General features: G+C 55.4%; 2 protein-coding genes across 2 annotated transcripts; both read right to left on the reverse strand.

Moving 5' to 3' along the window:
* Positions 1-50: 50 nt before the first annotated feature.
* On the reverse strand, positions 51-16527 carry LOC308069169 (ectonucleoside triphosphate diphosphohydrolase 8-like). The gene is made up of 9 exons (XM_080401023.1): positions 9207-16527; positions 8173-8290; positions 7504-7654; positions 6279-6438; positions 5234-5467; positions 3539-3811; positions 2988-3098; positions 2187-2324; positions 51-1960 (listed from the first exon to the last, which is right to left on the reverse strand). Exons 1-9 carry the CDS (start codon positions 9378-9380, stop codon positions 1778-1780), a joined length of 1542 nt encoding a protein of 513 aa, XP_080257149.1. The 5' UTR covers positions 9381-16527; the 3' UTR covers positions 51-1777.
* A 124-nt stretch (positions 16528-16651) lies between these two features.
* Positions 16652-17403, reverse strand: TMEM203 (transmembrane protein 203; the record flags this gene model as incomplete). Its single annotated transcript, XM_080401022.1, has 1 exon — positions 16652-17403. The coding sequence occupies one exon, from the start codon at positions 17401-17403 to the stop codon at positions 16993-16995; it is 411 nt and encodes a 136-aa protein (XP_080257148.1). The 3' UTR covers positions 16652-16992.
* Positions 17404-17437: the final 34 nt, after the last annotated feature.

Here is a 17437-nt window from a genome sequence, read left to right on the forward strand (position 1 = left end):
GCTGCTTGGAGATGCTATAGGAGGGAAGGTATGGCCATTGGGGGCAGGGGCTCAGCACTGGGGGCATGGGGACCACAGTGATGTGGGGCAGATGGAGACGGTAGGTCAGGGAGAAGGGCTGTCCAGCAGCAACGGGCTCATGCCCGGGGCTGGTTCCAGCCTGCAGCACATACCCCATGTGGGCAGATGTTCCTGCACCATCCCAGGGTGAGGGTCTCCATTGCCCAGGGCCAGCACCCACCAGGGGGGCAGCGGTGTTGGGGCTATGGGGGGAAGCTAGTCCCATAGATGGGACTGAGAAGCCCTGTGAGGTGGGGGATGGCAGCAGCCCCCTACTTTCCTGCACAAGGTTCCTCTCCAGTCCAGCTACACCCCCTGTCTGTGCCTGGCAGATGTCTCAACCTCCCTTTCCAGTGCACAGGGTGATTGGGGAATGCTGCCAGAACATGTCAGGGGCAGCTCCCAGGGACCCCCTTACAGTTCTGGGCAGTCCCACTGGTAGCCAGTGGATGAGTGAGGTGAGACACCCTGGGCCTCAGAAGGAAAAGGCCTGTCCTGGTGCCCTGCTGGCTCCTCTCAGAGGTCTGGCAGACACTTCAGGGTCTCCAGCGGCATCTCCCATAGCACTGAGCAATGTTGACTCTCCCCTGAGGCACCATCGTCATCACCAGCCTTTACCTGGAGACGGAAGCAATAAAATTGTAACTGTTCAGGAGCAAAGTAGCAGGTATTTTCCCATCTGCTGCCCTTTACAATGTTTATTTGGATGACGAGAGCTGTGGGACACCTGCCTTTCTGCAGACACCAAAGGTCATCTTGCTGCTGGCAGGCAAATAACAAGATGAGTCATCCACAGGGCAGGTAACAAGTGATCAGAACCAAAGGCAAAGGCAAGGGCATAATCATGGGCAGGACTCAGCTCAGCCGTGTGCACAGGGTCAGGGCAGAACTTGCAGCTGCTGGAGTCTCAGCCTGACACCCACAGTGTCCAGGCCTTCTGCTGGTGGGACAATGTTGTTTCCAGGAAGACACCCAAGAACATCAGTCCCTTTGTCCCAGAAAGAAAGGAAGATGAGATGAGATGAGATGAGATGAGATGAGATGAGATGAGATGAGATGAGATGAGATATTAGATGGACCCCCTGGGGAGGCATGGACCATGCTTCTGATTTTGGATGCTCAGTTTTCCTTCTGTCTCCAAGACCATCAGGTAAGCCCAAACAACAAACCCTCAGGAGAGCCAGCTGGCGTACCGCAGAGCCTTGCATGCCCTCATGCTGACAAACCTGGCAAGGACCTGCCTGGCTGTTGGCAACCATGGTCAGATGCAGCATTGCACGAAGCACCCTGTCACCAAGTGCCTGCAGCTGTGCACTAGCCGTCTGGCACTCGGGGACCTCTTCCATGGCCAAGCTGGCTCTCCATGGCCCCATGTGCCAGCTGGTGGATGGAGGCAATATCTGCAACAGGCATAGTGGTGTAAGGAGGCGGAGAGGCATGGCGGAGGCTTCTGTGGCACGTGGTCTGATCTCAGCAGGTCTCCACAGGAGCGGACCCCCCCTGAAAACCTCACATAGTGCCCGTCTGCATGTTGGGAGCCCAGCCCGTGGGAGGCCAAACCTCAGTTCTTTGGTGCTGTAGAGGTTAACATGTTCATCGGCATCACTGAGCCAGCCTCAGGCTGCCAGTCCTGCAGGCAGAAGCACGGGGGACCCCAGCACAGCTGGCCCTCCAGCCCTGATGCACACCTGCTGGGCTCCGAAAGGCAGCGAGGCTCCTACACCCACAAGAGCAGAAGCAGGGCAGCAAGCCCCAAGGCAAGGGTGAGGATGATGAAGGCGATGGCTGCAGCCCACAGGGAAGGAATGTGCCCCTTCACCCGCACCGGAGCCTCCACCGGGATCATGTTGGTGAGGTTCAGCATGTACCCCAGTGTCCAACCGATGTCAGCGCCCCCCGCCTGCCACGAGGAAAGAGGGGACAATGAGTTAGCCCTGCAGGAAAGCCACAATGACAACACAGGGCCACCTACTCCTGCACGGCCCAAATGGGGTGCACCAGCTGGCCCCACACCCAGTGCCACACTGGAGCGTGGGGCAGGCAGGGCTTTCTGGACCGTGGCTCTCACAGCACCCAAACGTGGGAAGCTGGCTCTTTTCCTGCCCACAGACTGGTTTGCTGCCTACCTTCATCTGGAAGAAGATGTTCTTCCAGCTGGTCTCATTGAACTTGTAGGCATCGAGGAGGAGCGTGAGGATGTAGTTGGCATTGGCGCAGTATTTAGGCAGTCGCTCAGGATTCTCCTGGGGGTAGCTAGAAGACAGCTGGGGTGGGATATGTTTGGGGAGGAAGGGAAGTTATTTGCAGGCAATTTCTGTGCAGGGACAATGCCCTGACAACTGCTGCAGGTGGAGCAACGGCTCCTAAGTCACCAGCATCCAGAAAAAGACTTCTAGACCAGGCAGGTATTTTGGACCTGTCCACACAGGGCAGCTCCTTGAGGATTTACCCTCCACGTGGAAAGAGAGATATACTGGAGCTTCTCCTGCCCCACATTCTCCCATCTCAATCTTTTTGTGCAAGGAGTTCCTGCTGTCTACTCCATTCTGGTCCTAGCACATCTCTTGGCCTTATTCGTCCCCATTTGACTCACCTCCAGAGTGGTGCCAGCAGTTGGCTCTCCCCTCACCATCTTCCAGTGCTACAGACCCACCTCCATCCCCAGGTCCTGTGTGGGAGGGGAGATTCTGCTGCCTTCACCTGCCCTAGCTGCCCCTTTTCCAATGTGGCAAGGGCAAGGAGAACCCCCAGGGGTGGGCATGGGATGTCCTGACTCCCACAGATGGCTCAGGGACAGCTCTGCTGTGTAGGGCACACTCAGCAACCAGGCAGCCTTGCCCTGAAAGGGTCCCTGCTCCTTTTCCCCCACCCCAGCACTCCTTTGGCTTGTGAAGCTTCCACACAGCTTCCCATCGTGAGGAACGTACGTCTTCCCAGCTTCTTCTGCAGAATTGCTCAATGGTCTCCCTGACAGTGGCCAGCGACTGCCCCTCCGTCAGGTTGAGAAACTTGAAGTTATAGTAAAAAGCAGAGAAGGCCTGAAAGGCAAGCGGCAGAAACACTGTTGAGCTACAGTGGGGAAACCCCCCAGAAAGCTGCCCCATCTCCCTTGAAGTGGTGGGGGGGCTTCCTTCTCCAGGTTTGTCCCCCCTTGTACAGTCCCAGGTGCCTGCTGGCTATGGCAGCACGTGGAGCACAGGCAGAGCTTTGCCTGAAGGCTGCTGGCTAAGCTGGCTTGTGGGGATTTTTACTGAAAATTTGGGTTTTGACTAAGCACCTGTTTTATTAACATGGTCCCATTTGGAGAGCTGGCTGGAAAACCAGACTGCAGCAATCCCTGGTGGGGCAGTGGTAATTTGGGAGGTTCTTGCCCCCATTCTCCTGCGAGCAGGTGGCAGTGCCACAGAGCACGCAGGGACATCACAGCATCAGGGGGACATGCTCTGTCATGGGGGTGGGAGGGTGGGATTTGCCTTACAATGAACTGCCCTCGGACCAGGGGCTGGTAGATGCCGTCAAAGGTGCATTCCTGGCTCTGGCCACATGCCGAGAAGTTGAACAGCTTCTTGAGAGCAGCCAGGCACCTGCTGGCATTGCCCCTGCCCTCCAGAGTCACGTTCCTGTCACCCAGGGGCAGGCGTGGGTCGCTCTGGTTTGTGCAAGGGCTCGTGCAGAAGGAAGACAGCGAGACAGTTTCATTGTAGTCTTTGGGGTAGCAAGGGTGATCGACTCGCGTGCTGGAGGGCGACTCCTGGGAATAGCAAAATTGCAGGCTGCAGCCTCCTCCAAACCCTCTTGGCACTCCCCACAATGCCACGGGCACAGACATCTCCCACCTCCTCCGCAGGGAAAGACCCTCCTTCTCATGAATCCTGGTCTTGTTGGCTGGCTGCAGTCCCAGCCTGAGCTCAAAACTAATTCTTGCTCTGCTTTGTCTCACTCCCTCTCTGACAGGGGCAGACCAGTTTCAGGGACCCAGCACGTCTCTCCCCTTGCCAGGATCATGGTTTGGGGCATGCAAAGCCCTCTCCACCCCAGCTCTAGCTCTGTCTCTAGCTCCAGCCCCAGCCAGGGACACTGCCTTCCTGGCTGTGCAGCATGAGCCAACCCTTCTGGATCACCAAGGCCGCTTCTCTCGGCGAGGTGCAGCTCCATGAAGACCCTCTTTCCCTCTGACCTGCCAAAAAACGGCCTGAGAACGATCTCTGGTTCACTTTTCCTCAGGCCTGTGCAGTCACAGAGTAGTTGAGGTTTGGGAGGAACTATAGGGTCCCTGTGCCACCCTGTCCTTAAAGCTTGACCAACTAGATCGGGTTGCTCGGAGCCTTGTCCTGTCAAGTTCTGAGTATCTCCAAGGATAGTGACTCCACAGCATTTTTGGGTCCTATTGCAATATTTGACCATTCTTATTGGGAAAAACTTCTGCCCTGCATCTGGTTGGAAGCTCACGTGTTCCAGCTTGTGCCTGCTGTCTCTTGTCCTGCCACTTTGCACCTCTGAGAGGAGCCTGGCACTGCCTTTCCTACACTCTGGGCAAGGCAGTTGTGTACAGCCAGAATATTTCTCCTGAGCTGCAACTGTAGAGGGATTATAGAGGAATTAAGGCAGGCTAATTAACATTGATCGTGTACAGCCGTGGGCTGGCTTCAGGGGCGGTGGGTTGGCTGGTGTGGATGATGTGCAGCTGTGGCTGGTTCCTGCTAAGGAATTAAATAGCTCTAAGGGGTATGGAAGAAGAGCAGCAGATGAGGAAAGACCTGAAAGAAGCAGAGGAAGGACAGAGAGAGTGCCCTGGAGGTAGGAGAGACAAGGAGAAGGGTGCAGCAGAGGCAAGAAGCAGGGTGGGCTGGCCTGAGAGGATGAAGAAACAGCACAGATGGTAGATGAACTTTTGAAACCTTGTGGGGGATTGGTGGCCGTGTTGGGGCCAGGTGTGGGAACTGCTTATTGAAGTTAACCTGGGATGGGATGGTAAAAGCCTTGTTGCAGCTGGCTAGTTTTGAGAGTGCTGCAACAAGCTACCTCTTCTGATGCTTCCCATGCTCTTCTCCACAGCTGCCCACCTATGCTCCAAGGAGTCTGTGCCTGCTCTCAGTTCCTGTTGATGCCTCTCTGGAAGAGTGTTGCCTGGTTTTATTTTATGTACCCAATTACCCCCCAGTTCCCCTCTCACCACAATTAATTCCTTTGCCAGTCGCTTCAGCATCTCATGCTGCCCATAGCAGAGGTAGCTGTGTGTGTAGATGTTGTAGTTATAGCCATACAGTGTGAACTTGGAGGCTTCGTTCCAGTTTATCATGGAACCTTGGGGCATAAAGCTGATTTGAGTGGATGCTCCTCCAAGATCCAGTGCCCCAAAAATGCTGGCTGCCTCTGGATGAACCCATGTGTGTGCTTTGGGGGAGTACTGCCAAGATGAGACAGGAGAGGAACAGGAGTATTACGTGGCTGGGCTTACTTGCCTTGAGCAAAATTCTCAGTCCATTGAAGTCAACAGTGCTTTGTTGCTAAATTCAATGGTATTCAGTTCAATTATTTCCATAGGTAAGGCCCCGCTGCCTTCCCTGCCCAACCAGCCTGGCTGTTTATCAGGGCCAGGAAGAACAGAGATTGAACAGTCTCATGGTCAGGATGCGCCAATGTGCTGTGAGCTCATGTGGCTCTGAGCGACTGGTTCCCCAGCCCAACGTGCTGGTGGGGACCTGGTGTGGAGGGGCTGCCCTTCCTGAAGAGCAGGTTGCAGAGATGCTGGTGCAAGGGGAAGGACAGAAATCCTCCGACAGCCTGCACAGGAGCCCGGCAGTGCCAGCATCGCTCTGAGCTGCAGCAGAGCTGGGATAGAGGGTGGCAGGAAAAAGGTTTGGTTCCAGCTTCCTTCAGATTGGCACATTGAACCAAAACTGGAGTCTCCCAGTGCCGCAGAGAGACAAAGCCCAGCAGGAGCAAACGGTCCCCACTGGGCTGCACAGCCGACCTGGTTGTCCCAAGAGACCCCGTGTCCATGTGGTGCGGAGATGTGCCCTCAGCTCTTAACAGAGACACCCTCGTTCCTGATTTCTCCCTCCTCTTACACCGTAAGCAAGCCAGAGGGTAACCGGCTGCTTCCCCTACATCATCCTCTAAAGCTGTTCACCTTCCCTTCCGCGCTAAGCAAGCTTTATAGCAACCAGAAAAACCCTATTAGCAAAGCAGGAGTGGGTGTTTCATTCTTCTCCCACCTTAGTGAAGGAGTCCAGCAGGTAGTTGATGGTGATCCAGCCATAAGCCCCCTCCTCCTCTCCTGTAAGGATTCGAGCCCCTTTGAAAGCCATGGGGTACTCTCGCATGGTTTTAGCAACTTCGGCCAGGACTTGATCTGCCGCTGAGCTGTTCTGTTCCCTAAGAAGGGCTCAAAGGTCAGGACACACACGCAGCTTCACCAATACTACCCAGGAAACCCAAGGAAATGGTCTGATTCTTTACCAGTTCCTCATACTCCAGTATTTTGCACCAAGCTGTTTGTGTGAAATTATGTTTCCTGCTACATAACTTGTCAAAGCTGCTTGTACAGCGTAAATCCCAGCTGCCTAGACTTGGCATCACAAATCCAGGAGCAGCAGCAATCGCTTCCCTCCAGTGCAGCTTGATCCCAGTCACACAGAGGTTTGCCAGGCTGCCCTTCCCTACCTAAGTGTCCCATGGTGCTGGAGGCCAGAGGGCATCGTGCTACCGACCCCAGGTTTCAACATCGCTCCCTGACTGCACCGAAGCCAGGGCTGTTGCTGAGCTCCAGTAGGTCTTTCAGGAAGGTGCCAGCCTGGTTTCAGACCTGAGTGGGGAAGATGTCCTGGGGCTGCTGGCATGGCTCTCTGAAGCAAGTAACCTTCAGGCTATGACCTGGGAAGGGGTCTGATTTCCAGGGCACAGAAATAATGTTAGATATCTGTAACCATAAAACCAAGAACCGTGAAATGAAGGCTGACATTTGAAGAGAGCTAATACAGGCTGGTGAAGGGTAAGGGCAGGTCCCACAGCACTTCATTGCCTCTTACCTCTGCCCCACTGCCCGCCCACCCACCCATCTATCTGGGCAGAAGTCTCATCCCCTGCCAGCATTTCAACTCCTTCATGTTTAAGGAATAATGAAGAGCAAAAAAAGGAGTTCTGAGAAGCGTTTCTTGCTTGGAACTGGGCGTGCAGCACCATCCTGGAGTGCGGGGTCCCAGGGTACCAACAGACACATCTGAGCAGCCTCTCTGCCCCAGGGCCAAGAGCTCAGGGGAGCTCAGCCACCCATGTGTCCCCACCAGGCTGCCTTCTCCCTGCTTCTCCCCCTGTCACTTGCTTACGGCAGCGTGGGAGCTGGGAGCTCTTGGCAGCCTGGCCCCGTGCAGGACACTGTGTCCTGGCAGTGGCTGCTTGCAGCTCGGTCACTGCTGTTACTCCCGCATCCCACAGCAATACCTCAGTAGCCTCATGCCGGCTGTTGCTCCGAGATAAGCTGGGACATCCCTCTGTTTTGCAGCAGGAACAACCTTCAGGGCTTTATCCAGGCATTCTCTTAGGGAATCACCGGCTTTTGGGGGATCATTGGCATAGCTTGATATGCCTTGCCCTGGAAGAGAGTCAGGCTGGAGCAGGGATGTGGGAGCAAGAGAGCACAGAGCAGTGTGGTCTGTCACCTCTTAGCAATAAAGGATGCTTTTCCAAGGTCCCCTGAGACCTGACTGGCCCATGCTTATGTTCCTTTCCCACAGCTTCCCCATGTCTCCCACACTTTCAGCAGCATCCCCGGCATTATGGGTGAGACCTTCCCCAGCCAGGACAGCAGCCTGGGCAGCTGGGGGCAATCCAAGGTGGAGGAATGAAAATCAAGAGCAACACCAAGCTGCTTCAGTCCCACCAAGCGTGTGGGCACTCCATGGTGCTGAGGGCCCTCCAACCATGAGCGTAGCCAGTGGGGAGTCAAGGACCACCCTGCCTGTAGCCAGGGCCCCCCACCGTGCTGGCAGTGACATCCCAATGGACAGAGCTGCCCAGTGTCAGCAGGCCAACATGAGGAAGGGCCAGGTCATCCCACACACAACATGAACATGCAGGGCAGCACCGAGCCCATGGCAGGGGGATACTGACCCTGGATGTCACAGGACAAGGTCTGGCTGACCACACCGGTGTTGTTCTCCTTGTCTGAATCCCACTCATAGACAAACAGAGAGGTGTGGGATGAGCCTGCATCAAACACCATCCCATACTGGAAGGAAAAACCAAGACATCACACTGGCAGGAGGAGCATCAGCCTTCCCCTTGCCCCATCATGTCCCTGCCAGGATGCTGGGGCCAGAGGATGCCCCAAAACCCATCTCTCTCAGGCACAGCTATCTGTACCGTGGCAGAGCAGAGTGGTGACAGTGTGTGGCCTCAGCATGGGCATTTCTCATGGCAACTGAGGGACTTCATTCCCTTGCCTGAAGTCTGTGCAGCAACGCCAGCTCACACAAACATTTCCTTCATTGTTTCCTCATGCTTTTTCATTTTCTTTCTTGGTTACATGCATTTTGTGTCTACGCTGGCCCCACCTTGGGGCCAGCAACTCTCCCATCTCCAGTGCTCTCTGCTACCCCCTTGGCTGCACACCAGCCCCACTCCAGGAGGACCCAGCCATGTGGCTCTCCCCCGTAAAGCCCTCCATCTCCCCCTAAAACTGTGTCAACCCTCTTCCAGCAGCCAGGGTGGGATGCCAAGCTGCAAGCGAGGGACATGGAGGACCAACGATGCCTGTGCTGTTTAGGACAAGCTGGTGGGAACTGACACGAGCAAAAGCCACATGGAGGTGTATTGCCCTGTGGTGTGGTGCCCTGGGAGGGCAGAGGGAGTGGGGCAGGGCTTTGCTCTACTGATCTGCTAGATAATCTCCTTGAAACATGTCAAGCACATAGCATGGTGGCTAGTTTCAGAGGAGGCTTCCCCCAATGACTCTGGTGTGGCCAGGTTGTATTTCTCCTGCCTGCATCTTGGGATGGGAAGAAAACACCCACCCAGCTCATACGAGGCAGTTCCTACTGACCGCCCTTCACCTCCTAACTCTGGAGGTAAGCTGTTGTCACTGAGCACCTGCCCAAGGTGGCCGGTCTCTGCAGTGGTCCTCGGGCATCTTCTTTGGGGCTCACCTTGACTGTGGGTGGCAGGGTGACATCTTCAATCTTCACCAGGCTGAGAACAAGGGCAATGATGGAAAGTGCGACCAGTGCCCCGATGATGGCGTTGGTGAAGTGCTTCTTGTTAGTGAACATTGTGGTGAAGGCTCCTGCAAACCCAAACACAGGAGAGAGGTGGTTGGACATGGCCAGCTGGGAACAACGCTAGTCAGTGAGAGCTGCCAGAAGATCAGCTCTGAAAGCTGTCCCAGGCTGACACTATCTCAAGCTGAGTAACTCAGAAATCCTGGTGGATTTCCCTGGGAAAAGCAATATTAGGATAAAATAGGGGGGGGGGGGGGGGGGGGGGGCGCTGGAGGAAAGAGGGGTTGGCTGCCCAGCAGCCTGACACAGCCTTGATGGGATCACAACATCAAGGTGATCCCTCCAGGTCCTGCACCCACTCCTGCCCTGTTCGCCACTAACCGGGAAGGATCAGGTCCAGAAGGAGCAAAAGAAACACTGCACCCAACAGAGCAGAGCATGGAAAAGCACAAAAACCCTCGGGATGAGATATTGTAGAAGCAGAAGGTGATTTTATTTTACAAGATGTAAGGCCAGCTCATCTGCTGGCCCTCCCAGCGCCGTGCACCCAGCAGTGTGTGGGATCACCCGGAGTTGCCTTGCAAGTCCTTGCTGTGGCTTTGGGCTCCTTCACTGCCCGCAGCAAAACCAGCTTGGACTCGCTTTTTATATCCTTTGGAAAGTGGATACTGATGGAAAATCTTTTCCCCATTATTTTATCTCAGACCTCATCAGCCATATGCAAAACTCTTGAATATCAGTTCTCGTTTGTCTTACAGGTATATTTATGGCTCAGTTTGGCATCTTCCTGTCATCTTATCTTCAGCCGATGAGTTGTTCCTCCTTGTTTGAATGAAATCACACATAGGAGCCCTGCGGCAGTTAGCACACACCTCTCCTTTCCAACTTTGTGTCCCTGCTTCTCAGTGCTTTCATACACACACACATTTCTGTTCTTCCTATGGTCTCACCAGTCCTAACATTTCCATCACAAGTCTCTACAAGGTCTATGAAGTGAGAGTGATATTTCCAGTATCCAATGTCCTAAAATCCACTCATCAGGGTGGTAGGTGCCTTGGTTATAGTATTTATTACAATGGGAAGGAAAATCACATCAGAGGAGGAGGATGGCCCTGCCAGGGAGGTCTCAGCAACACTCGCTGAGCTTTGCCAGGGGAGAAAAGGAGAGGCCAGGAGGGCCAAGATGTTGTCATGGCTCAGCTGGGACTGTGGTCACCCCTTCCCCTTGTGTGACCCAGCTTTGAGGTGCTCCTGGCCTGGGGGTCCCTGCAGACACAGGGACTCCATGGAGAGCTGAGGGAGTGGAGAGGACTCAGGTGCCCCCAGCCCCCAGCTCCACCAGCAGCTCCCCATCGCTCTGGACACTGGTTGGAGGCTCGGTGGTGTGGGCAGGGTGTCACAGCCCAGCCACAGAGCCCCGGCACCCCTGCCCTGGGACCCTGGGACAGGAAGGGCTGGTGGACGTGGGGACCTGCTCTCTCTGGGCAATACAGTGAAGCTGCTTCCTGCTGATCCAGCTCCCTGATAAGAGGCCGCTAGGGCTATCGCTAGCATGATCTCGATGGAAAGATCCAGTTCCCAGCTGCCTTATCTCAGCTGAGTCAAATATGGCCATGCCAGAAGGGAAATGCGTGCTGGGGAGCCCTCATTGCAGGTGACCTTCTCGGAGCACCTTTCCCTGGGGCTGAAGGGATGGCGGTTTCAGACACCCCACTGTGTGCACTGACAGTACCACCCTGTGCAATCGGGGAGCAGCAGTCCCTGGGTGCTCTCTGTCTCAGGTCACATCTACCTGCAGCTTGCACTGAGCTGGGTGCCTCTGCCATACGCTGCTGCTGCCCAGCCGGGGCTCACGCCTCCAAGCCAGTCCCTTTTCCCATGGCAATCTCCTTTGGGAGAAGGTGCTGGGGGGGTGGATGCCTGGAGCCCAGATGGTGCCACCACTCCTGCATTCCCATCTCCACCCAACACATCACCTTTGGACTCACACGGCTTCACTGGAAAGGGATGAATGAGTGTCCGCTACCTTCCCAGGTCTGGAAATCCCCCGCTGAGTGCACAGCGGCTGGGCCAGGGCTGTTCCGAGCAAGGCAGACACATGCCAAAGCAGGACAGAGGCACCAGCCAGCCCCGATCCCTCCTGGATGTGCGGCGCTGCGTGGTGGCTGTGTGCACCCAGAGCTGACCAAACTATCCAGCCCCTGCCTCCAAATCTGGGCTGGGCAACTCTTCAGTTTACTTTTCCTGATCCTTCTGTAGTAAAGAAATAGTTTGAGGTTACGAGGTAATATCTTAATTGCCTTTCATCCAGGAGGACAGGTAATGATTTCCCAGCTGGATGGGAGCTGTGATTTCCCTTGGCTTGCGGTGACTCCATCCACTCATCCCAGGCAGCGGGACTGCCTGAGCTGCTGTTTCTGTCTCCGTTCCCAGGAATGTGGCTCTCTTTGCCAGGCTCAGCCTTTTGGCAAACCTGGTGCCACCAGCCTGAGGCAAGCCCAGCAGGGGAAGGCCCTGGTCCATGTGAGCACAAGGGCAGTGAAGGACAGACCTTGCTGGGACGTTTAGTGACACCGTAGCAACTGGCCACAGTGCATGGCAGCATCTCCTGGGCTGCTAAAAGAAGGGATGGGTGGGAGTGCCCCAGGTCTGCATCCAGCCTGGAGCTTGTCCCAGTAGGGGTTTATGAGGTTCTGGAAGAGCTGGCAAGCTGGACTACAGGCAGGTCCACAGCTCCAAGGGGAGCACATGTGGAGGCAGCTCCAGGCAGGGGTGACCCGCAGCTTCTCTCCCTACAGGCAGGGCTCTGTGGCTGTTCTGGTCAGGGCTGCCAGGCTTCTTTCATTTTCCCAGCAGGACTGACTTGGCACAGGCAGCCAAGCCTCTTATCTTGAAGAAAATTAGTTTGTGTGTGAGATAATCAAACCACACTGTTACCACATCCCAGATCATGATTTGGTGTCAAGCACTCACCACATGAAGCCTATGTACTGCTGGTGGAGGAAGTAACCAGAGGACCTGATCTGCTGCAAATGTTGCTGTTGCCACCCCAAACTGCCAGCCAGGCTCTCCCTGGAGACAGGGATGCACCAGCTTTGGGAAGCCAGATGGAGTCAGGGTTCCCATTGCTGTTTGGGAGTGCTAAATAACAAGCAAGAATAGCAGCAAAGGTCTGAGAGTACCAGGTGGCACAAGGACCACACCAGCAATGGACGTGGTCAGGGCAGTCACAGTGGTGGTCTGGACAGCTCTGAAGGTAGAGAAGGAACTACGGAGACTTCTCCCTTCAAGGCAAAAATATGCTGCTTGTAAAACCCTGTTGAGGGGTGCTGGGATGCTGCTGAGCTGCACTAGAGCAGCCTGCAACAGCCACCTTCCAGCGCAGCCCTGTGTCCAATCTCACCCGCCGCCTGGGCTGAAGCCAGCTCTGCCCCCAGCAACCCCCAGTATGGGTGACGTTCCAGGGGGGCAGCCACAAGGAGCAGGAACCCCAGCTGCAGAGGGGTTTAGGGATTTTGCACCAAAAAAGTACTTTGTAAAGCTTTGGGGTGACCCAAGTGTTACAGCCGGGCTCTCGGGCAGCAGTGATTTCAGATGTGTTTCAGCCCATTTAGTGATAAAAATCTTTCACTTGCATGAATCAGGCCATTTCCTAAAAGACATGCCTGGGTGAGAGCTGGCTGGGGAGTTAGTGTTGTGGCTGTGAATGCTTTCAGTGTGTGAAAATTATCAGAGACACAAGAAAAAACAAGGCGTGGGCAGCCCTGGTCCCTGGCATGGCTGGAGAGCTGCCTGCAGCCAGAAGCTTCCCGATGGTCACTGCGTCTCAGCTCCACTCCAAGAAAGGCTGTGAAAGCCAATAAGCTAATGTGAGCCCAATGCTGGGGTCACTAAAGTCAGCCACTATCCAGGATGTCATAAAATTCCCAATCCTAACACCTACATGTTGTCTCTACATCTTCCACAAACGATAAACCAAAATGATCCTTTCTGATCTTAGTGCCTTGTTCTTGGCCCTACAACCCTCTGAAAGATGCTCCACCATCCCGGCTTTCCTTCCATGCCTGTCTTGGCCATGGTCCCTTTGTCCCTGAGCAGCAAAAATGCAGCTGAAGGCATATGGACATAGCCGCACCAGCTTCATCCCCCTCCAGTGTAGCCATCCCCAGTTTCAGACGCCTCTCTGGGAGCTGTTCCTGTCCCGGTAGGAGCTGGGACACAGGGAGTGGGGTCAATACTGTCCCTCTGTCCAGGTGGTGCTGGTTCAGCACCCAGGCCAGGCTGTGCAGAGGCTCCTTCCCCGCTGGCCCCGGGGGTTCAGAGGGGCGTGGGGCTGGGACACCCACCAGGGTCCACAGCACCACCATAGGGAAGCCACGGAGCTGCCCCTGCGTGTCCGCGGGGCCGTACCTCCGGACTGGGAGCGAGCCGGGGCACTCCCCCAACGCCTGCTTTTAGCTGAGGAGCTGCGGTCGGGGTTGGGAAAGACCCAGCTGGCAGCGATATCCAACCTGCCACAGCACAGTAAACTTAGAGGTGAGATTTTTATCTTTGCCAGATCACATTCCAGTGTGTAAGAGCTTGTTGGCCCGAGGCTTGAGGAGCCCCCTCCCCAGGCCAAGGGACCCCATGGCTCACGCTGGGCGGGTGATGGGTGTCAGGGGCTGTCCCCTCAAGCCATGTCAGCTAGTGGAGGCTCTAGCAGCATTTCACCTGGGGGGATGCTCCCAGGAGTTTTGCGTGGTCACATCACCCCGTCCACAGGCTGGTGTGCCGGAACTGCACGCTGCTGGGGTGCAAGGGCAAATGCCCCGGGAAGTTTTGTTGCAGGACTTAGGGGCACTGGGCACAGCGGGTGACCCCTTTGCACAAGGAACAAGTCCCAGGAAGGGATTTGGCTGGTCCTGGCTGCCAGGCAACCCCCACTGCGCCTGGCCATGCAGGCAGCCCCCATACTCCCATCAGGACAGTACCCCCAGTGCCACAGGTGGACAAAGTGCCACCCCTGTGTCCCCAAACGCGCCTGGGAGCTTGCCTTACCTCAGAGGAGCAGGGCTGGGAAACACCACTTACTGGCTCTTCCCCAAGGCAGCTGCAGAATGCTGGAAACGCCACTTGTAGGTGAGCTCGGCAGCACGCAGGTGGATGTGACCGTGTCCCCCTGTGTTGAGCACCACGCCCTGGTGACACAGCTGTTTGTGAAGTTGGGGCTGCCAGTCCTGGGCAAGCCCCGCCAGGGCTCAGCAGCAGGAAACAGCCCCGTTCCTCTGCAAAGCGTTGCAGCAAGGCTGATGGATGCATTCGTTTGATCTTTTTTTTTTTTTTGGTTTGCCCCTACTTTTGTTTAATTAGTTGGGTGGCTGGGGAGCTGCAGGAGAGTCCAAAGTCACCAACAGTCCCCAAGGCAACTCAGTGAGTGTCCCCTCCTGACTCAGAGGCTTTGCTGCTCTTCCTGCTCCTTTCTGTGTTCATCGACCATGCCCCCCACCCTCCGTGGCTCTGGTTCTTTGTGCCTGTCAGCAGACACTGGCTGTCCCCCCACAACGCCCCAGCCTTGCTCCCCTGCTTTCACTCTCGTGGCCCCTTACCCCAGCTCTCACCCTCCCTGGACCCACAGCAGTGACTGCTGGTGATGCACTATCTGCGGCTGCTGGTGATGTAACATCCATGGCCTCTATTATTGGAGCGACCGGGCGTGTTGGCACAACTCCAGCATGGGGACACCGAAAGTGAGGATGAACTCACACTAGTGTGACGTGGAAGGAGACAGGGAGCAGCAGGCTGCCCTCCTCGCGGATGACGTGTCCTTGGTTTACCATAGCTTGGCCCCTGTAAGCAAACAGCTGGCTCAAAGCGGACAGACCAGAGGAGCATCTAGGGACATTACGGCTGCACCTTGGTGACAGCAAGCCCTGGAAAACCACATCACAAGGTGAAGCAGGAGCAGAGGAGCTCCTGTGAGGCAGGTCCCAGTGCCATTTAAGTGTGCAAGGACTGAGCAAAATGGATGCTCTCATCTTGTACTTCCAGCACTGGACCCTGGCGCCACCCCAGGATGGGCCATCTAGAGTCACTGTGGACATCAAGCCAGGACTGGAGCCAGGTGCCACCGGAACAGAGGCTGGCGGGGAGCAGGTCACAGTGCGCATCAGGGGCAAAGCCCCAGCATGGCCCAGTCTGAGCTAAATCTGTGTCAGCTTACAGATCGTGCTGGACCAAGCTACTGGTTCTCCCATTACCATTCCATGACAGCAGTGTGAAAGGACAACCGTCATCACCTATGGGAAACTTCCTCACAGTTCCCATCCGCTTTCTAGAGAGAAAAGGAGCAGCTGCTTGTTTCACTGTCACCAGTGTCTCTCACAGGGGAGATCAGGTCCACAAACAAACACGTTCCTGGTGCTCCTCAGGCCTCTGCTAAGCAACTCTGAACTGGAGAACCAGTTTATACAGCAGTTCTCCCATCTCCAGATCCTATCTGCATGAGACAGATCCTGAGCGCAGCAGAGGAGAGAGGGTGGTACCAGGAAGAGCTGGGTAGATGGGGGCAAAGACAAGGATAAGTCAGGGAGCAGCTGAGGTTGGAGGGAAAGCCCCAGCTACCAGGAGATGTTTTGTCAGAGTCAACGTCATCAAGAGTACAAAGGTCTGTAAAACTCAGTATCAGGAGGAGATCAGTGCTCTGGGCCTGGGCTCCAAAGCAACACTTGACATGAAAAGATGAGCCAGAAAGGCGAGGGGCAGATCCACTGTTCAAAACACCCTTGTGGTGGGAGCCAAACCCACGCGATGCCGAGGTGTCTTTGGTGCCAGGAGTTCCCTGTGACACTGGCATTTAACATGCTGATCCACACTTCCCTGAGGAATACTGAATTACTCATGCTTTCTGGGGGTCTTCAGGACAGTGTTTCATACCGAAGCTAGGGTTCTGTGAGAACCCCCGCTTCACAACCAGCATCAGTCATGCATACTCTTGTCCCTGTGCCCTGCCCTCCAAACAGCACTACCTTGGTATGTAGGGAATGGATCTGAATTACAAAGAAAAAAACATGATTCTGTTCACAAGTACACACACCAGTTCTCTCTGGCTCAGAGCATGGCCCTGTGGCCAGTGCACCAAAGACACAAAGTGCTCAGGGAAGTGCGAGGACAGATGGAAATAAGTTAGCTTTGCTGCTGAAGGCAGCACATCATTACAAGTGCAGCCTCAGACAGGCCAGGCCAGGCAGCTGCTGCAGCACTCCTGGCTGCAGTGGTCTGGGGCATACGAGGATATCTACAGCAACCAACCAACCTCCAGGTAATTCCCATTCTCCAGGCAGCAGTTTTAAGTACAAATGCTTTCTTAGGGAAAAAAGTTTTATAAATAAAACTAATCCTTCCATGCATTTTTATTTTAAAATAAAACAACTGGCATATCAAACAGTGCTTGCATGGCAGGATACTTTAAGATTAACACCAAGAGCTGAGTGAACTGAAATAAGGAAGCGCCACAAAAGGATCTTTCAAAGATCAATGATGCTACACAATGCAGCAGCGTGCTTAATTACAGACCCTTGCTTGCATAGCGCCAGCCCTGTGCAACCTGCCACCTACCACTCTGTACAGAAACAAGGACGGGGAAAAGCCCGATGACAGTCACTGTGAGCCCAGGGGAGCCAGGCACGTCCCCAGCTGGAGCGAGGGCAGCGATGCGGAGCCGGCTCCCTCGCTGTCAGTTCACCCGGCAGGCTCGGATCATGAGCAGCTGGAGAAGGATGAAAACAGGCGACATGATGAGGCCGTACCAGAGCTGCCGGGTGTGCTCCACCAGCTTCTGGCACAGCAGCATCTCGAAGACGAACTTGAGGCCGAGGATGGTGAGGATCCAGAAGAGCCGCAGCACGGCCAGGCGCTTCTCACCATCCTGGAAGAGCCGCACGGAGACGATGGTGGTGAAGTAGGTGCTGAGGCCATCGGCGGCGAAGAAGGGGACGAAGACGACCCACCAGGAGAGCGCCGAGGCCTCGCCATCCACCTTCAGGACCAGGAGCACCGAGAAGGCCAGCAGCGCCAGGCCGTGCAGGAAGATCTCGAAGGTGGCGAAGCCCAACCATTGCACCAGCTCCCGCAGGGAGAACAGCATCGTCCCGACGGCCGCGGGGGCATGGGCGCTGCCT

This window comes from Falco punctatus (genome assembly GCF_963210335.1).
Source record: "Falco punctatus genome assembly, chromosome: 9".
Lineage (NCBI taxonomy): Eukaryota > Metazoa > Chordata > Aves > Falconiformes > Falconidae > Falco > Falco punctatus.